A 17,279-nucleotide genomic window follows, 5' to 3' on the forward strand; every position below is an offset into this window, starting at 1 on the left:
TGGTTTCCGGAATCCATTGTTTGACTCGAAGATAAGAAATGGCTTTTAATTACCACATCAGCTTCTTATCACACTGATAAAGGAAAACTGTGGGGAGTCTTGCTTTGTTAAACCAAGACATCTGTTAACCTTCACATTATCATAGGTGATGGACAGATATTAGTTATTCAAGATTAAAATAGTAACAAGACCGCCAGCAGCGACGTTTGGCAAACGTACAGTCTTATGGTCGAACACGGAAGACATTGCATAGGTCAAATACATGATGGGAATATACTGCCCAGTGCAGTTATTAGGATGAAACTATTCTTAAAACAGAAAAGGTACCACAATTGCTTAATGACATAAAAAGGCCATTTCCTTACATGACAACATCCTGGAAGCCTATCTATACCACCCAATTAGCACATCATAATCTGCTGTTGAAGCCTGTTGACACACAGAAGTCAGGATGAAGTGCTGAGGAATAAGATTTGGGATCTCATGAACTTTATTTAGAAATAACAGAACAAAAAATTCTATGTAAAAAAAATGTATTTCAAAACTCACTGCAGAGTGCATAATTCTTCAGTGTCAAGGCGCTGGAGCAGGTGGTATAACACGGCCTTTCACACTAACTTCTGTTACACTATACATGGTGATGTTTGGATTTATTAGCTTTTTATTAAAAAAGCTCAAGTAACCTGTTTTATTTTATATAAAAAATTCCCTATAAATATTTACTTAAATTTTATTAGAGCTGTGGAAATGTTGTAAGACAGAACCTAGCTTAATCTGTTTTGCTGTGCCAATGTTTCTGATCAAGAACCTCCCAAAGATTAAGAGCAATAAACTCACCTGAATATTTCATTCTTGGTAGTTATTTCTGTATCTTGGCATTGCTTACAACACAGAGATGTACACTTGAAAAGAAAAACAAAGAGGGTAATTCCCTTCATTTCCAGACGCTTGTCAGCACAGTGGCAAATAATAAAAATGTCTCTCCCCTTCCCTCAGAACAGATTTTGTACAAATTCTTTTGTTTATCTGGGCGGCAGTCACTTATGTTTTCTCTTTCTATCAAAGGATATTTTTTTTTCCTATGCATTTTACTTATTTATGGTAAACATTAATTGTTACCTAAAAGACAAAGTAATTTTTATACACTCCCCCCTGCCAAATCCACACCGAAGATTTGACTAGAGAAAGGTAATAAATGAATCAACTTTCTAAGGTCTCTTCAAGCTAATTGAGAAAAAAAAACTCCTTTTGCTCTTCTAAAATACAACACAGAAATGGTAGATGAGTACAAATGCAATCATTAAGTCTTTCTAAAATTTGAGAGTACTGTAGATCAATGGTTTTAATTTCCTCACAACAAAATCTAAGATGTATTGATCTTTCTCTTAAAGATTATAACAGATGAATCCATCTTCTACGATTTCTAGAAAGTAGAACAAACCAATTAATCACTGACACTGGCCAGAAAACAAGCATTTAGATCAGCTTAGAACACTATCATTACTTTTCAGGAGGTACATTACTTCCTACCTCTTTAAGAGTAATACACGTAAAATTACCCAAAGAATAATCCATTATATTCTGGAACAAAATGTTGCGCCCAGGATTTTCACTTGGGCAAGTCCCCTGCTGTAAATCACAGCTCATGCTTCTGAGTCTCCCTGAGCTCTGACTCCTGGACTCCACTCGTTTGATACTACAGAGACTTAGGTCCGTCTTTTCTCTCTCCTTTCCTCTATTCGGCTGCTCTGGTCTTGTTGCTGCATTTCAACTTCCTCCAGCTCCTTTCTTGCAGGTGACACTGCTTCTACCCCACACTTCCAACACACTGTCTACTGATCTGGGCGACTGAGGGAGGAAAATTGCTCTATTATACAGCTACTGCTTATAACCACCATTCTCTTGCCTTCTTAAAGCTCACTTGGCTGTTCTCTCCTACCAGGGACCTTAAACACCAGCTATGCTCACTCTTAAATCACCCCTACTCACAGATTATGATCTAATGCTCACATACCCCTCTCCGAATACGGTTTAGACAGCTACATAATTCCACCCTTCCAGTTCCAACGCTATCTAATTGCCACAATTAGCACTCTCAAGCAGAATTCACAGAAGCATTATAGCTGTGAGTGATCTGCATTCCTTTAAAAATAAGCACAGAAACAGTTAACTAAAGCTATTAAAATACAGTTCATTGATATCAAAGACCAAAAAAATGGAAGTGGTCTCACAACCAGTTATATTATTGTAAATTACATTCTGAACAATGAAACGTGTTAAATCCCTCCTTCTCAAGTAAGAGAAAATATATGCTATGTTGCCAGAGCACCCCTTCTCATTAAAGAGCCCTGGATTAGAGTGCATTTGACCAGCACTGATCAATGTTGCTAAGAAGTTGTAAAAGACCAGCACTGATCAATGTTGCTAAGAAGTTGTAAAAACCATAACGCACTTACCATTCTCACACCAACACAGAACAGTCAAACACATAAACGTCACGCTGATGAAGAAAACACCTTTTTTGTGTAGGCTGAAAATCAACTTTACCTTATATTTTATGAGGGTAACTTAAGTCCTCTTGTCTCCTTGGGATTTATACAAAATTTAAATGTACTGAACATAAACAGCTCCTAGTAGTATCTGAGTATCAGAACATTTTTAGAATTCCTGACTCAGGAAAGACAAATGAGGTTTAATCTGATTACAGAGCCTCATGCCAAACCCTGTCCGGTTCTGTCTCAGAATTTGGAAGAGATGTTTTCTGTCTCCTTTCCTCTGTATATTTCCTTTCAGATTTTTGATGCGTGCACTTTGGGAAGAGAAACAGGAAACGGTACTCTGGTTCTCCTTTCCCCAGAAACCAGTGGTACTTTTTAGGCAAACAGGCAAAAGCTTCCACTGCTCTAAATCCAGCAGACAAACACAACAGCGACTGGGGTTGTGTTACACTGATGTTTGAGGCAGTACTTGGCTACCCCCAGCAAGCTTACAACCAGCAAGGGGACAGTCAATCAGGATGTATACAGCTATTCTTTATGATATGAAAGTATTAACAAAATATTAACTTGTCTCTCCACTCAAGAATTGGATAGTACATGTTCCACCTACCACTGTCAAACACAAGCAAGTTTACCGTTAAAATTTGTTTACACCAATGGCCCTTTTCCGGGTTTTCATTTTGGAAAGGGAATAGCAATCTCAAATGCTGTTGGAGATGCTGCAAATGCTGTTCCTAAACCAGTCATATTCAACACGAGGGTGACTGATCCTTAGCTGCACCAACAGTTACAATATAAAGAATATATTATTATAAAGACATGTACAATGTAAAAATAAAACTTTAACGTCCTACATTTACATGGCAATGGAGGGAAGGGAAGGGAGACAAGTTGTTGAACATCTGAAGAAGGTATTCCCTACGTCAAAACATGTCTTTTGCAAAAATCCTTTCAGCCTGATACTTAAGATTCATTCTCAGTAGCTCGATATGACAAAGATTTATCTGTTGTTATAAATTACACAAGTTTTCACGGCACAATGCAACTTGACTGTAGTGTATAATACTGCCAGTATGGGGTTATGATGTTCTCAAGACAGTTACGAGCAACGGTGGACTTCTAGCACCACCTCTTGGCTAAAAAGTGCTGTGAGGTGTTGAAATATGATTTCAAACACAAGCAAATACTGTGTTTCTTGCTTGCTGCCAAACATCAGGTCTACTACTGAGAATTTTTTTTCTTGAGCGAACTTTTAAAGGGGAATGAGGAAATAAAAAGACCCAAATTCACTCTCTAGAAGCATTTGGTAGTGTTATAGACACAAGTAAAGACAAAATACTCACTTTGTTCATAATATCTAATTCACACCGGAGCCGCTGAACAGCACTACCTATTTTAAGCAACTGTATACGTAATGCATCATCAATCGGCAGGCAAGCAGCAACTCTGTAAGAAAAATCTAGAAATGAGAAAGTACCAGGTCTGTTAGAATTCTACAGAGAAATAAAGCCTACTACTTTTACTCAGTCACAGACAGAATGCTAAAACTTAGGTTTATAATAGACTTCCAGAGGTCATCTCGGTACATCCTTCTGCCCTAAGGCTGGATCATGCACACGTAAAACCTCTTCTAAGGTATTTGTCTGATCCACACTTGAAGATCACCAGTGGTGGAGCCTGAACAACGCTGTTAAAGTAATGTATTCCAAAACCAGAACTGACCCCTGGAGAACATTATCTGATACAGACTTCCACAGTGAATTACTGAGTTTTCTGACCACTGGTTGTTATCTTTATGCTTGCATTTTCTCCTTTTTTTTTGGCACAGTTGGAGGGTGTTCGTGTCTTTAAAAGCTTTTTCATTCTTTTGTCAAAGTCAACCATGAAAATTTACTGGAAAATGGACGTGAGGGATAGACTACCAATAAAAGATAGTTATCTAAGCTTTGTTTTCTTATGAACTTAAAAGAACACCCCAAAACCAAATTAAGTTCATAAGCTCAACAACATCATACCTATTGGGTTTGTTGGAAGAGATTCATCTTTAAGATTTTCATCCCATTCATGTAGCTGCCTCTTGACTCTTTCCATCAAGGTTTCCTTTTGTTAGAAGAAAAGCCTAATTTAAATACATAGGTATTTCTGTTTTCTTAGGAAAAAAAAGGAAGCAAAATGTAGAGTAAGCTATTTTCCCTAAGTGGACATTAGCTTTTCAAACTTACAATAATTACAGGCTCACTTTATAACTACGTATTTTAAACTAAGAGCAAAATAGGATGGGAAACGGGCCAAAATGAACCAATGGCCCAAGCTGGTTATAACTCTCATTTGAGATAAGCAGACAACCGTTCAAATTCCAGAACTGTACAAACAAGATTAGGGTTAGCCTCCTCCCTACTTCTGACTCTCTGACACCAACTACTTTAGGTACTAATATACATATGTATATACACAAATATGTACTTCGTAAGAGTAAACCAACTCCAACAGGGAAGACAGACCAAAGACTATTCAGCACCCCAGTGGTTAGGACACTCACCTGGAGCATGTGGGATGGAGGATCAAGGTTTTGCTCTGAGATGACACAGCAGGGACCTGAACCTCTATTACCCGCCCCAGACACACGCTCTAGGACGAGGGAACAGCTGTACAGAGGGAGAAGCCCTCCCAGCTCTTTTCACTAAAAACTACATACCTCTTTAAAATGTAATTTATGAACCAACAAAACTGAAGCTTTTACATTATCCAATAATTAGATATTAAAATGCCCAAAATTTAATTGTATATTATGTGATATTACATAGGGTGAACTTACAGCATCATATAGAGAGTAGAGCCAGGGAGGCCAAGATGTCAAACTTGCACAGTGGAACTTCCTCTAAAACCAAAACCACAAATATTTATTCTTTAACACAAGCGGATTTAAGGGACAGTTCTTGTTCAAATAAAACAGAGGTGAGAAACCCGGTTACTTAAAGATACAGCAAATTATCACTATCAGGACCAGTAATTCAATGTGAAATTGCTTCCAAGCACCTTTTCTCCAAGCCACTTTTCAAATGCACTGAAAGCTAAGCCTTCCGTGCAAGACATAATAGATAGATTGTTTCAGGAAACCTGTCTCAGCATTAGAAGTATTTCTAATGTTTAATAACAAGAAATTATGCCTTTCTAAAGAGCATCTACCTGGAATTTAGACAGTTCAAAAAATTTAAGTACTATTAGACAGTGCACCTGTTCTTTAGTCTCCATCAGCCACTGCTACTTCAGCAAGCACAGAAAACCACTATGTGAGGTGATTAATCTCCTTCTTTCATTTTATTTACTTATGCATTTGACTGAATTGATATGAATAGTTTAATGGGTCTTATCAAGTATTTTAAAATGACACATATAAACTCAAAGGATATATGATATTTTTTAAATGGAAAACTAAACTCTTAAAACATAACTAAAAATACTAACATGCAAATAAGGAGTTCAGGAGGATATTCCTTCACAGCAGAACAGTTACTGATTAAGAAAACTTGGGCAGTCTTGATGTTTAAATGCATATTGCTATCCACTCATATGGTATCTATTTCTAATGGCAATCATGTTTTCACAGCAATGCTTACTGAACATCAGTGCTTGTGCTGAAACTCTTAAAACAGCTTTATTATAACTATCTAAAGACAGCGAACAAAATATTGTAAAATATCCATTTAACAACATCCTACGAAAAACTCAGACTCAAATAGAACACTGGGTAAGAAACAAATGTGTAGGAGGAAAGCAAAACAATAGAAAAAATACTCCCCTGAAGGTCTCCTAACTATTTTTTATTGAAGGGTATTCTTTCAAAATAAAAATTTTACTAATAGGAGTGGCCCACGCTACTGTATCACACTGCAGCTGTGAACATGACTAACATTTTTTCACTTGAATTGTGCATGAAAACACCTATACAATACAGAGCAGATTTGGGGGGAAAAAGAAAATACAAGTGGCCATGAATATCACCTCTAAAAATATTTTCAGTCTGTGTGTAGCTTGTGCATATCCTGTAGACAAAAAAACCCTACATTATAACTGTATTCCTTAACGACCACATTTCCAGCAGCGTAAGGTTACTTGCTTAGTTAACCAATTCTCTACAGTCATTTCAGAATGCTTAAATTTATAGGTTTAGCATAATAAACATCTAAAAACCAGTATACTACATAAACCACACTGCTTTCCAAAAGAGAATCTCAAGTTGTACTGTAAATAGGTACAATTTAAATTTTACTTTTCCCCTTGAGGGCAACTAGCCTTATTTTAAAAGTAAGAAAAAAAAAAAAAAATCAGGCAATAGAGACTAAAATCCACAGCAGATAAATGTTGTTTTGAAGAAAGAATTCAGGAACACCAAAACTCAAGTTAATGTTTTAATTAGCAAGTAGATTTTCTGTAACAGCTGACACAGGGTCAGCTCTTGAATGGAGCAGAAACCATTCTTAAAATGCAACTTCCACTTTCTGATGTTTCTCACTGTATTAGTAAACATACTGTCATATTGGAAACAGTCACAGTTCTACCGATACCAACAGAGCAACGGAGGTGAACAGGACAATCATAGAATCACAGACTGGTTTGGGGTGGAAGGCACCTTAAAGCCCATCTAGTCCCAACCCCCCTGCCATGGGCAGGGACACCTTCCACTAGACCAGGTTGCTCCAAGCCTCATCCAGCCTGGCCTTGAACACTTCCAGGGATGGGGCATCCACAGCTTCTCTGGGCAACCTGTTCCAGTGCCTCACCCCCCTCTCTGTGAAGAATTTCTTCCTGACATCTAATCTAAATCTCCCTGATTTCAATTTATACCCATTACCCCTTGTCCTATCACTACAGGCTCTTGTAAAAAGTCCTCTCCCTTGTAGGCCCCCTACAATGCCCCTACTCTGCATCTGCATCACAGCCCAGAAAACATGCTCTTACAGCAGGTGCTCTGCATTTCAGCTCTCATCCCACAGAATCAGTCTTGGGAAGGGATTTCCACCTCCAGCGCCTGCCCCCAGGGCACAGTGCTTCTGTGCTTGTTAACTCAGAGATGAACCTAGTTAAGAACTCTGAGAATCAACACTGCTTTGTTATTAATGTGAGGGGTTTTTTGTTTGCTTGGGTTTTTTTAGGGGAGGAGCTGGGTACAGAGTTCAAAACCGTTGAAGAAAAAGACAAATCCAAACCTTAACTGTATCTGACAAGGAGAGTTACTAGGACTCTCTGTTAATTTCTGCAGGTAGTTCCAAAGATCTCAACTGATAAGAAGATTTCAAGGTATATTTCCTTTTATATGCCACTGACCTAAATGTTGGGTTAAATAGAAAAAACAAGCAAGGTGCAATTTTGGCTTCTTCACAAGTGTCAGGTTGCCCTGTTTCACCACATCCTCTCCTAATGACTTCAGTGCTACCTCTTGTCCCATTAACCTCACTGAGCGTATTTGTCCACTGTTAACGATGTCGGTTTTTGAAGTGTCTGCACTGTAGTTTTTGATGAGAGCTAGGTTTACACACCAGGAAAAACCTTTCAAGTAACTGTGCTAGTATGCTACATTAGCAAGGTGCTTATTATGGGAAACATAATTTATTCCAGGAAAATTATCCTTTCGACAGTACCTTTTGTTTCAGACTCCTAAAGGAAAACACTGTATCCTGGTAAAAGTGCACATTCACTTGTATAAAGGCATCTTTTAGCACCTTTTAAGCAGCACAGCTGTCTCTAGCACAAATCACACCTCATTATTCTCCTGAGCAATGCAAAATTTTGTAGCTTAGGCCTGGCATCAGCCACTTAGGAGCCTTGAAAATGCTGCCCTACAATCTCAGTGTAAATTCCCTCCTGGTTCCAAGTACTGCCACAGCTGCAGCGATGCAAAAAAAGCACCAGCAAAGACAGAATGCGTGTCAGTGAAGCAAAAGTAGGAAGGTAGAACCTAAGTCCCCAGTGACAATGCCAACATCTTTTTTTCCTTTTTAAAAATGAGGGTCAACTAAACACAATTCTGGGAGCTCTCTAAAGAACTGTGAAGTCTACATACTTTAAAAATAGCTTTGGGAAATAAAACTGATAAGACCATGGAACTGCTAATTCCCCCACTTGTGTGTAAAAGCACCATCTTCCACTAATAACTATGTCAACATATGTAGAATGCATGACAAAAGATGATTTCTATGACTCTTTCCTATCTTGTTACTATCAGCACCATAAGATTTAAAAAAAAAGGTTTCTAAATTCAGTTAAAAATAAAGGGGTGGGTGGGAAGGGATTTTATGTTAACTATCCCAGAAGTTAAATCTGTTGAAGAAATACCAATTAAAAAAACAAAAAAAAATCCCAAACCAACCAACCAAAAAAAACCCACTAAAAATACTTAGAAAAACATGTGCAATTAGCTGGAATAAATGAATTGTATAGAAATATTGTGATGTGACAGACATAATGACTAAGCACAAAAGTCAGCAAGAACTTTGGATGTACATTACACAAAAATTTGCAGGATACATAAAGTATGACATAAAGTGTGCTCGAGACTACAAAGTACAGCTCAGTTGTTACCCAATCATCATCTTGGTGGGAATATTTGACTGAGTTTAAAAAAACCTCAAGCCTGTCATTCTAATGCAGATCCATATTTTCTGTGAAAAAGTAACTGCAGGTACACAAGTTAAACCTTTAACTGATGCAGGTTCTAAAGCAAAATTAATTAATTAATTGCTATTCCAAACAATTAAGACATCACAGTTGTTGTTTCATCACTGAAATTTGGGAATCACCTCTAAACCACCTCTGCTCCTTAAAAACCTCATCTACTTAAATCAGTCACGGAAAAACAGTTACAAAAGCCTCCTTATTTTCAAAACTAAATCATTAACACAAGTACAAAGTAAGAGCATTGGCACCGTCACCACTGATTGCCAGGATTTTTATTGTCAAAGCAACACAGTAAAAGTTAAGATGCTCCTCTGACCTGCCTACAAATTAAATCCTCTAAACTTAGTTTTTTTCCACCAACACATCATCATCTACAAGCTCTACCAACCAGCACTTTGAGGTGTTCGATTATGTAACAGTTTAATGACTGTAATATTATATGAACTACTACATAATATTAATCTAATAATATTGTAATTAAAACCAAGGAGAACTCATAATATAAAACATGTATTTCCCCACTGTTGATGGCTGACAAACCATCACACAACAGGCAACAAAAGCAGGAGATTGGCATCAATTGCATCCCAGCTGTGCAACCTCCTCTAGAGATGAACACATGGAATTTTATATTGATTTTCAAAATACCATCAAAAATTTAAAGAAAAACACCACCACAACTAGCTTCTAACCTTCTGATATTTCTGCCACCACTGATGTATAGCTCGGTCCTGCCATGCTGTAGGTTTTGAAGAAGGAAGTATATGGCATCGGCTGAGAGACTGCAGCTGTACTGCTGACATTGTTGAAGGCAGCACTTGCTCAGGAAGGATTTGTACTTTAGCCTGCTGGATTCTGACAAAAAGAAAAAAATATGAGATATACATACATATAAAGGTTTTAAAAAAATTTATTTTCTGCTTATAAAAAAAAAAACAGGCTTGTGTGATAGATCTGATCACTATAGAATTTAAGCAGCAATCCATTTAATCAGATATTTAAAGTTGCACTAATGCAAATCCAACTACCTTAGGGATCATGTAGCATTTCTGTAACAAACCAAACATACACTATTTTAGAACACTGATTATCTCATGCCTTGGCTAAATTATTAAAGTCACTGTGCTGAGTGGACTTTAGTCTGCCTAAACTGAAGGCAGAAGCAATCTCTGTTTTTCCTTTAAAAAACAGAATTAGCTCTTTTCCAAATATTTTCAGTATACAGAACCCTACAAAGATCATTGCTTTAACTTTTTCAGCAAAGTTTATTTGCTGTTTTGTTTTTCCTCCTTCTTGCAGCTGGCTACCATTTCCACAGGATAAAACAGGCTGTGTTTTAAAGCACTAGCTATCTGCTGGGATTGTGGTGGACAGAATTAAAGACAGATTTGCAGTGGCAACAGTGCAGAATATTATACTATCTCAGCACTGTATTTTTAGATTTTTGTCTCCTCAAGTTACTTTTGGTATAAACTAATAGTCAGCTATTACATACCAGACCCTCAGAAAGGGAGTTTAGCCGAAATGCAGTTTGCTATCTTCAAACCACAAAAGCTTATGTGCTTAGCTAGAGTTCAGAATCAGCAGAAATACGATATGACTCTGATCATCTTTTAATATGATCCTAGCATCAACCATGTCACCTATTCTGCAAAGTGTACAGCAGCAGTTATGGGGCTACTAAGAATACTGTCCAGCAGGAAAGACTTTACATTTTAACAGTGTTATGCATCAGAAATCCTGAGATTCATGTCATTACAAATTTCCAATTTTATTTACAGGAACAGCACTGAATTCTATTAACTTAAATTATGAAATGATCTTTTGCAATAAGCACTTAGTAATCAGAAACATCAAGACCTATGTATATTTTCTTCTATTACTTCCTCTTTACCAAAAAAGATTTTAGACTGGTAATGCTCGTTTCCTTTGTTAGGTGACTTGAAAATATGAAAAACAGGAACATGATCTTAATGAAAATACTTTACAGACAGAACATAACATTATTCTTCTGTCTGATGCTGTTCTTCTGTCCCTCTGATGTACACAAAAGTGGCAGCAAACTGCCATGCTACCAGGCTCATTCATCCAGCGAGTTCAGACCTTGGCACATGACTCTGAAGAGCCTCTCAAACCTGCAGAGATCATTTCCTCAGGATGAGCTGAAGAACATCGGATCATGTCTCCAAAGGGCATTGACAATACTAGGAGGTTCAAGTTCACCAATCACTCCCCATGATGTCAGAGGAAAAAAAAAATTCATCTCCTTTATTTCATAATTAAAAAAAAAAATCCTATTTATGAATGAAACTTGTGACGTGCTGTGTAAATGTGATCTCTGCTGGTCTATAAACTCATCATAATAAAATGCTTTTAACAGCACAACGTTACGGTACATCTTAACTGCTTCTGGACACCTAATTCTCAGTAACACTGCTGCTGTTACTGTAGCCGTCCAACTACTGCCATCTTGTGTTCAAGCAACATATTCTTCATTTCTTCAGCTGCAGGTCATAAAGGCATATGAAAAAGCTGAGCTTGGACTGTTCCTAGGCCTATTTCTAAAGCAATGCCACTACAATGGACAATAGCAGAATACAGATGATTAGCTTTAGATTTACAGATTTGGAGTAAGAAGTTATAGGCCTTGCAGAAAAGACTACAAAAACCTCTAGCAGTTGTGCTAGGAACCATCACATACTCAGAGGATGAATGCCTGGACCCTGGATTTCTGGACAGTGATGATGACAGAGGCTCATGAGGCAATGCTTGGTGCAGAGAATGATGCACCAAGAGAACTTGAAGATGACAGAAGACTCAGCATAGTCGTAACTAGACGTTAAGGGTCTTAGCCACTTTTAATAAATGGACAAAGGTATTACATAGTATGACAAAACTGGCTAGGAGAGGAGCCTCTAAATACCACAGGTATCACTGGAATATAGAAAAGAACTAGGATATAGAATCATAGAATGGTTTGGGTTGGAAGGGACCTTAAAGATCATCTAGTTCCAACCCCCCTGCCATGGGCAGGGACACCTTCCACTAGACCAGGGTGCTCAGAGCCACATCCAGCCTGGCCTTGAAGACATCCAGGGAGGGGGCATCCACAGCTTCTCTGGGCAACCTGTCCCAGTGCTGAACCACCCTCTCTGTGAAGAACTTCTTCCTGATATCTAATCTAAACCTCCCCGCTTTCAAATTAAACCTGTTACCCCTTGTCCTGTCACTACAGGCCCTTGTAAAAAAGTCCATCCCCAGCTTCCTTGTAGGCCCTCTTCAGGTACTGGAAGGCTGCAATAACGTCTCCCTGGAGAAAGAATACTCCTATCAAAGCTGATCTGAGTGAGGTTCACAAGCACAGAAAAGAACTGTCAACCGGTATCAGGAGAAGTAGCACATTTCTATCAGTGAACAGTCAGAAGAGAAGAGGTCAGACTTGCTGAAGTATGTACTGAACTGTAACAATGGTTACAATCAACAAGATTTAGTATCTGAGAAACTGAAAACCATGGGCTGGTTGCAGTTATCAAAAATCAAGACTCTATTTTCATAGTCAAATATTTATCCACAAATTTCAGTGTGCTTTCATGTTTTACAAAGGAAAAATGAACTAGAGAAGCGACTTGTTTCTCCAGTATTACCAGCCTCTCGTGCTACCCCATTCATGGGAAGCTTCTCATGAAAACCACCCCCCTCTGGGCACAGTTACTGTCTTCTCCATATCTGAATCACGCAGCTGAACCCTTCTGCATGCTGTTGAGGATGAGTAAAGATCACTCAACGTACAAAACCAGACAAGCATATTGTTATTAGCTGTAGTGTCAGACCATCGCCTGCAGCTTTCAGAGCTGCAATCGCACATAAAGTTATGAAGTGGAACACATCCAGTGCAGACCATCTCTAGAAAGGTTTCCTTTCAGAAAATGAAAGTTACAAAGGAATGGAATCTGGCTGCTGTCAGGAAGGCTTTCCGCAAGACAACAGAAGGCACACACTTGATATTGTATCCTCTCATTTCATACCTGGTTTGAAACAGGGATGTGACAGATTTTGAAGTAAAGCTTTAGAACTTACAATGCAGGCAGATCATCTTTTTCCTGACATAATTTTCAGAAATAAAGTTATTCTGACAGATGTTTTCTCACACATCAATACAAATGAGCAGGTAGATAGTCTTTAGAGAATTTTATAGCAAAGTTATTAACAACTGAAACATGAGTCTTAGAACAGGAAGTGTCAGAAGTCCTTAATAACCAGAGAAGCTACTGATTAACCATTCAATTAATATCCATTAGTCAACTGTGCCACTGAAAGGGTAGATGCACCTGAAGTAAAATGTAAATGTTCTAGTGAAACAAGATTTGCAGTACATAGAATTCAGCACATTGTTTTCTTACCCATCTGACTGGGTTCTTATTTCAAGCACCTTGAACCTCTGTCTTCCTATTGCTTTCACCTTGACCGTTTCAATTCCATATTCCTGCTCTTCTCTGTAGGCATATATTTCTGCTGTTGTTCCAAAATGTGCTTCCCTTTCATGTGTGTTACTGAAAGCAACAGAATCAAAAGGGTTACCCACCCTCCCAACAGCACTGTTCAGATTTTACGAGTTAGCCTACCTGCAGTGACTGTACAAGGTTAGTCCTATCAAAAAAGCAGATTTGGTAAAAGACCTTCAACTAATCGCAGTCATTATTTTTCCATTTTAAAATGTTTTGTTTGGTTGAGGGTTTTTGCCAGTTGACTTGGTTTTATTTTAGAGTCTAGAGGGGAAATTCTGGGAACACAGGGATCACAGTGTAGCTGCATCTGAAATGCAAAGTACCAAAATTCTTTGGATGAACTCAGTAAAAATAACTGCTCCCACCTCTTATATAATTAAACCATAGTAAATTGGGCGGGGGGAAGGGGAACATTCCCAACTTCTCCTGGCACAGTTTTATCATATTTTCTGTTTTTCTATCACTTCTTGTTTCTAAAATCTATCATGAAATATTTGTCTGTGCCTGTTAAATTTATACACAAAACAAGCAAACACACCTTTACAAAAATACACTTCTTAAAACAAGAATCTGATTTTTATATTTCCGATCAAGGCTTATTCCTTAAGGAAGATGAAACAGTGCATTCAAACAGTTCCTGAAATCAAGAGAATGCTCAAACATGGAAGGCAGAACAACACTTACTGTTTCTCTACAAAAACATGTGATACTGTTGAGCAGGTACCCAGCATGACATGAAAACAGCTTTTTCATTAAGTATGGGAAGACAGTTTTTGTCAAACTATTTCAAATGACAACTTATGTTATTCACCACAGAACTGATGCAACCATCTGCTTTTGGTTTAGTATCCAAAGAAATTGTGCTAAAACCACATGCTGCATACCACCAGTAAGCCCATTCGTGTATTTTACCTGTATGCAAGAACAGCAAACGTTCTGTCTTTCTGAATTAAATTCCGCACCATGCTAACCTCTTGAGGGTGAAAAAGCTGAAGAGGTAACGTCTGTCCAGGAATCAACATCACCATCACGTGGGGCAACACTGGAATCACCTGACAGCTGTCATCATCATGCACTGTTCTTCCATGAAACTCTTCCATATCAGAACCTAAATACTGAAAACAGGGAAGTGACAGTAGTATAAGAGGTTTTGATGATTTACAAGGATAAAATAAAACCAGGTGTTTGACTTAAGGATATTACAGTAGAATTACACAAAAAAGAATCAAAAGATCAAGATATTTAATGGAAGATATATAAAGAACATACCACATGTGATGTTGGCAAACTGGTATCAAAATTAATGATGTTGGGCTTTACAGCTTCTTTACTATCTTGATCTTCAACTTCCATTTCATTGTCATCCTCTTCCTCATTCTCTGCTAATAAGCACATACAGAATATTGTGTAGAAATCAATCAGCAAAGATCAGAGAACCACAGAAACACATTCAATATTCCCTGGCTACAGACTTTCACAGAGAAGCAATTTTTGTACTTGTAAAGTTGTGAAAAATAATTTTGCTGCTACAGCATAACCACCAGTTTATAGGAAGGGTGTAAAAGCTGGTAATTTATTTTGGAAAGGCTAAAGATCAACTTTTCCTGGAAGATAATAACCAAAGTCTGTCAGTTGAGGTTTGCACGGCAGCAGCGCTTCCTCATCTCAGTTCCACATGTCTTCTGACTGTACACCAGGGATGCCAGACAGTTTCTGAAGGATGCTGAATGCAGTGTTTGAAGTAGTACAAACCTGAACAACGTAACTGCACACATAAAGCAAGCAAGTTTAAAGCAATCTGAAGCTCTATATTCATGCTAAGACTCTTGCTGGTATTTTAGACAATGTCACTGCTGCCAGCCTCTCCTCTGTGTATATATACCAAAGACACATACAAACCCAGCAAAGGCAACTACTAAGAAAGCAAGTAACATGACTCTGCAAAGGATTTCAGGTAGAAAATATATTTTAAAATTTACTACTTTCTTCCTATTTCTCAGTTCCAGGTATCAATCCCAAAATTACTTTCAGGCAAGAGTACAGTTAAATTATCAGTATGTTTTAATTTAGAAACATGAATAGTGCATTTATCTGCATAAAATTTAGAAAACACAGCGAAGATAAAAAAAAATATATCTATAAAATGCTGGTTTCACTGACTGTTCTGTGCATTGCCATACGATGCATGCCTGCAAACACTCACTCAAAACAAATGCAATGTAATTACCACACATTTGTAACTCTATTACTTGGCCCTATTTCTCTTAAACAGTATTTATGCACCATGCTATATTTAAAAGAGATGTTCTCATAAACCTGGAAAACCAATCTGAAGGATTCTCACATCAATAGCTGTTGGGTAATACATAATCGCAGTGGTGCTGAAAAACATAATTTAGATCTTGAAAGCTATCATATTATACAATAGACTATTGTAAAGATATTTTTCTGCCTATCTAGTTTCCTGCCTTTGCAAGAAATAATCCAAAGTTGAAAATTTAAAAGGTGATTATCTTATCTGAAAGGGACTGTAGGCCAATCTTACAGAAGAAAGATGCTGCAAAAGGAAGGAGTCTTCCTTCAGAAATGAGAGCACCACCGCCCTCTCACTGAGATCTTACTATTTCTGAGAGTGGGAGGACAAGAGAACAATGGCATTATAAGCTGGTTTTGGAGAACCTTTTCTTTCCCTCTTCAGCCTTCAGACACATTTGTTAAATATATACATTACAAAATGTTTAGTCAATGGTCTTCTTTTCTGTTCACCTCACTTATTTTAAAATGTTGCATAGTTTATAGAACCTTCTCTGTAGGAGACACAGTACTACACTGACGCTGTGGATCCACCCTATATTGTATTTATCTCAACAAGAAATGATCCAGCATGACAAGAAAGGAGGTTACAGATGCTCTTTAGTGTTTTACCTCATTACAGAACTTACAGCAATCAGACAGCATGTTCCTAATTACTGTAAGAACTATTCCATTGCAATATTAAACTTCTCTCCCACTACAGTCAGTTAGGGACCTTAACCACAAACACTTGCAAAATGTTTAAGATGTACAAAATGGCCAGCATCCTGCTCAGCTCGACGGAGGAAAAGAGCAGGAAGTTTTTGTTTCATTCTAGGGCAGCAGTGCAGGGTTGGGGAGGGAAGCTGACTTCATCAAAAATTTGATTCCGATTTGTGTGTGCACTCATCAAGTTGCACCAATCCTTAGCAGTTTTAATAGCCTTGAGGAGAGAAGCTGTGTTTCACTTGTTTTTCTGAACAGAAAAGGAATTAATAGCAGTTAATTAGGAAGAACGGTGCCCTGCAAACTTTTGCTCCTTCTTGCCAAAAACAGGCACTAGCTGCTGTGTGGTGGCAGAGCGGAACGATGACTCATTTTACTGCAGCAGCACCATGTGAATATCGACCAAACACCACCGTCTTCACTCCCATCGCACTACAGAACAGGAGACAGAAGGCAAAAGAAACTGCACCTTTTACACCCTCAACTACACAGTTTTTGGTGACTTTTCTTTTCCCCTCGGCCCCAAGAGTGGTGAGACCTCCAGCACACAGAAAGAACGGGAAGGCAAGTGCCAAAGGCACCC

At 38.1% G+C, this 17,279-nt stretch overlaps 1 protein-coding gene across 1 annotated transcript in view; it reads right to left on the bottom strand.

Moving 5' to 3' along the window:
• CRBN (cereblon) overlaps positions 1-15,060 on the bottom strand; it is a gene marked incomplete at its 5' end in the record, with an annotated part of 17,647 nt that extends 2,587 nt beyond the window's left edge. The window contains 8 exons of the mRNA XM_010148997.1: positions 838-902; positions 3,842-3,957; positions 4,514-4,598; positions 5,314-5,376; positions 9,866-10,028; positions 13,574-13,723; positions 14,591-14,793; positions 14,948-15,060. Coding sequence (XP_010147299.1) covers positions 838-902; positions 3,842-3,957; positions 4,514-4,598; positions 5,314-5,376; positions 9,866-10,028; positions 13,574-13,723; positions 14,591-14,793; positions 14,948-15,060 — 958 coding nt within the window. The remainder of the gene's footprint in view (positions 1-837; positions 903-3,841; positions 3,958-4,513; positions 4,599-5,313; positions 5,377-9,865; positions 10,029-13,573; positions 13,724-14,590; positions 14,794-14,947) is intronic.
• Between the last annotated feature and the right edge of the window lie 2,219 nt (positions 15,061-17,279).

Source organism: Eurypyga helias, unplaced genomic scaffold, assembly GCF_000690775.1.
Source record: "Eurypyga helias isolate BGI_N326 unplaced genomic scaffold, ASM69077v1 scaffold6010, whole genome shotgun sequence".
In the NCBI taxonomy this organism is placed as follows: Eukaryota; Metazoa; Chordata; class Aves; order Eurypygiformes; family Eurypygidae; genus Eurypyga; species Eurypyga helias.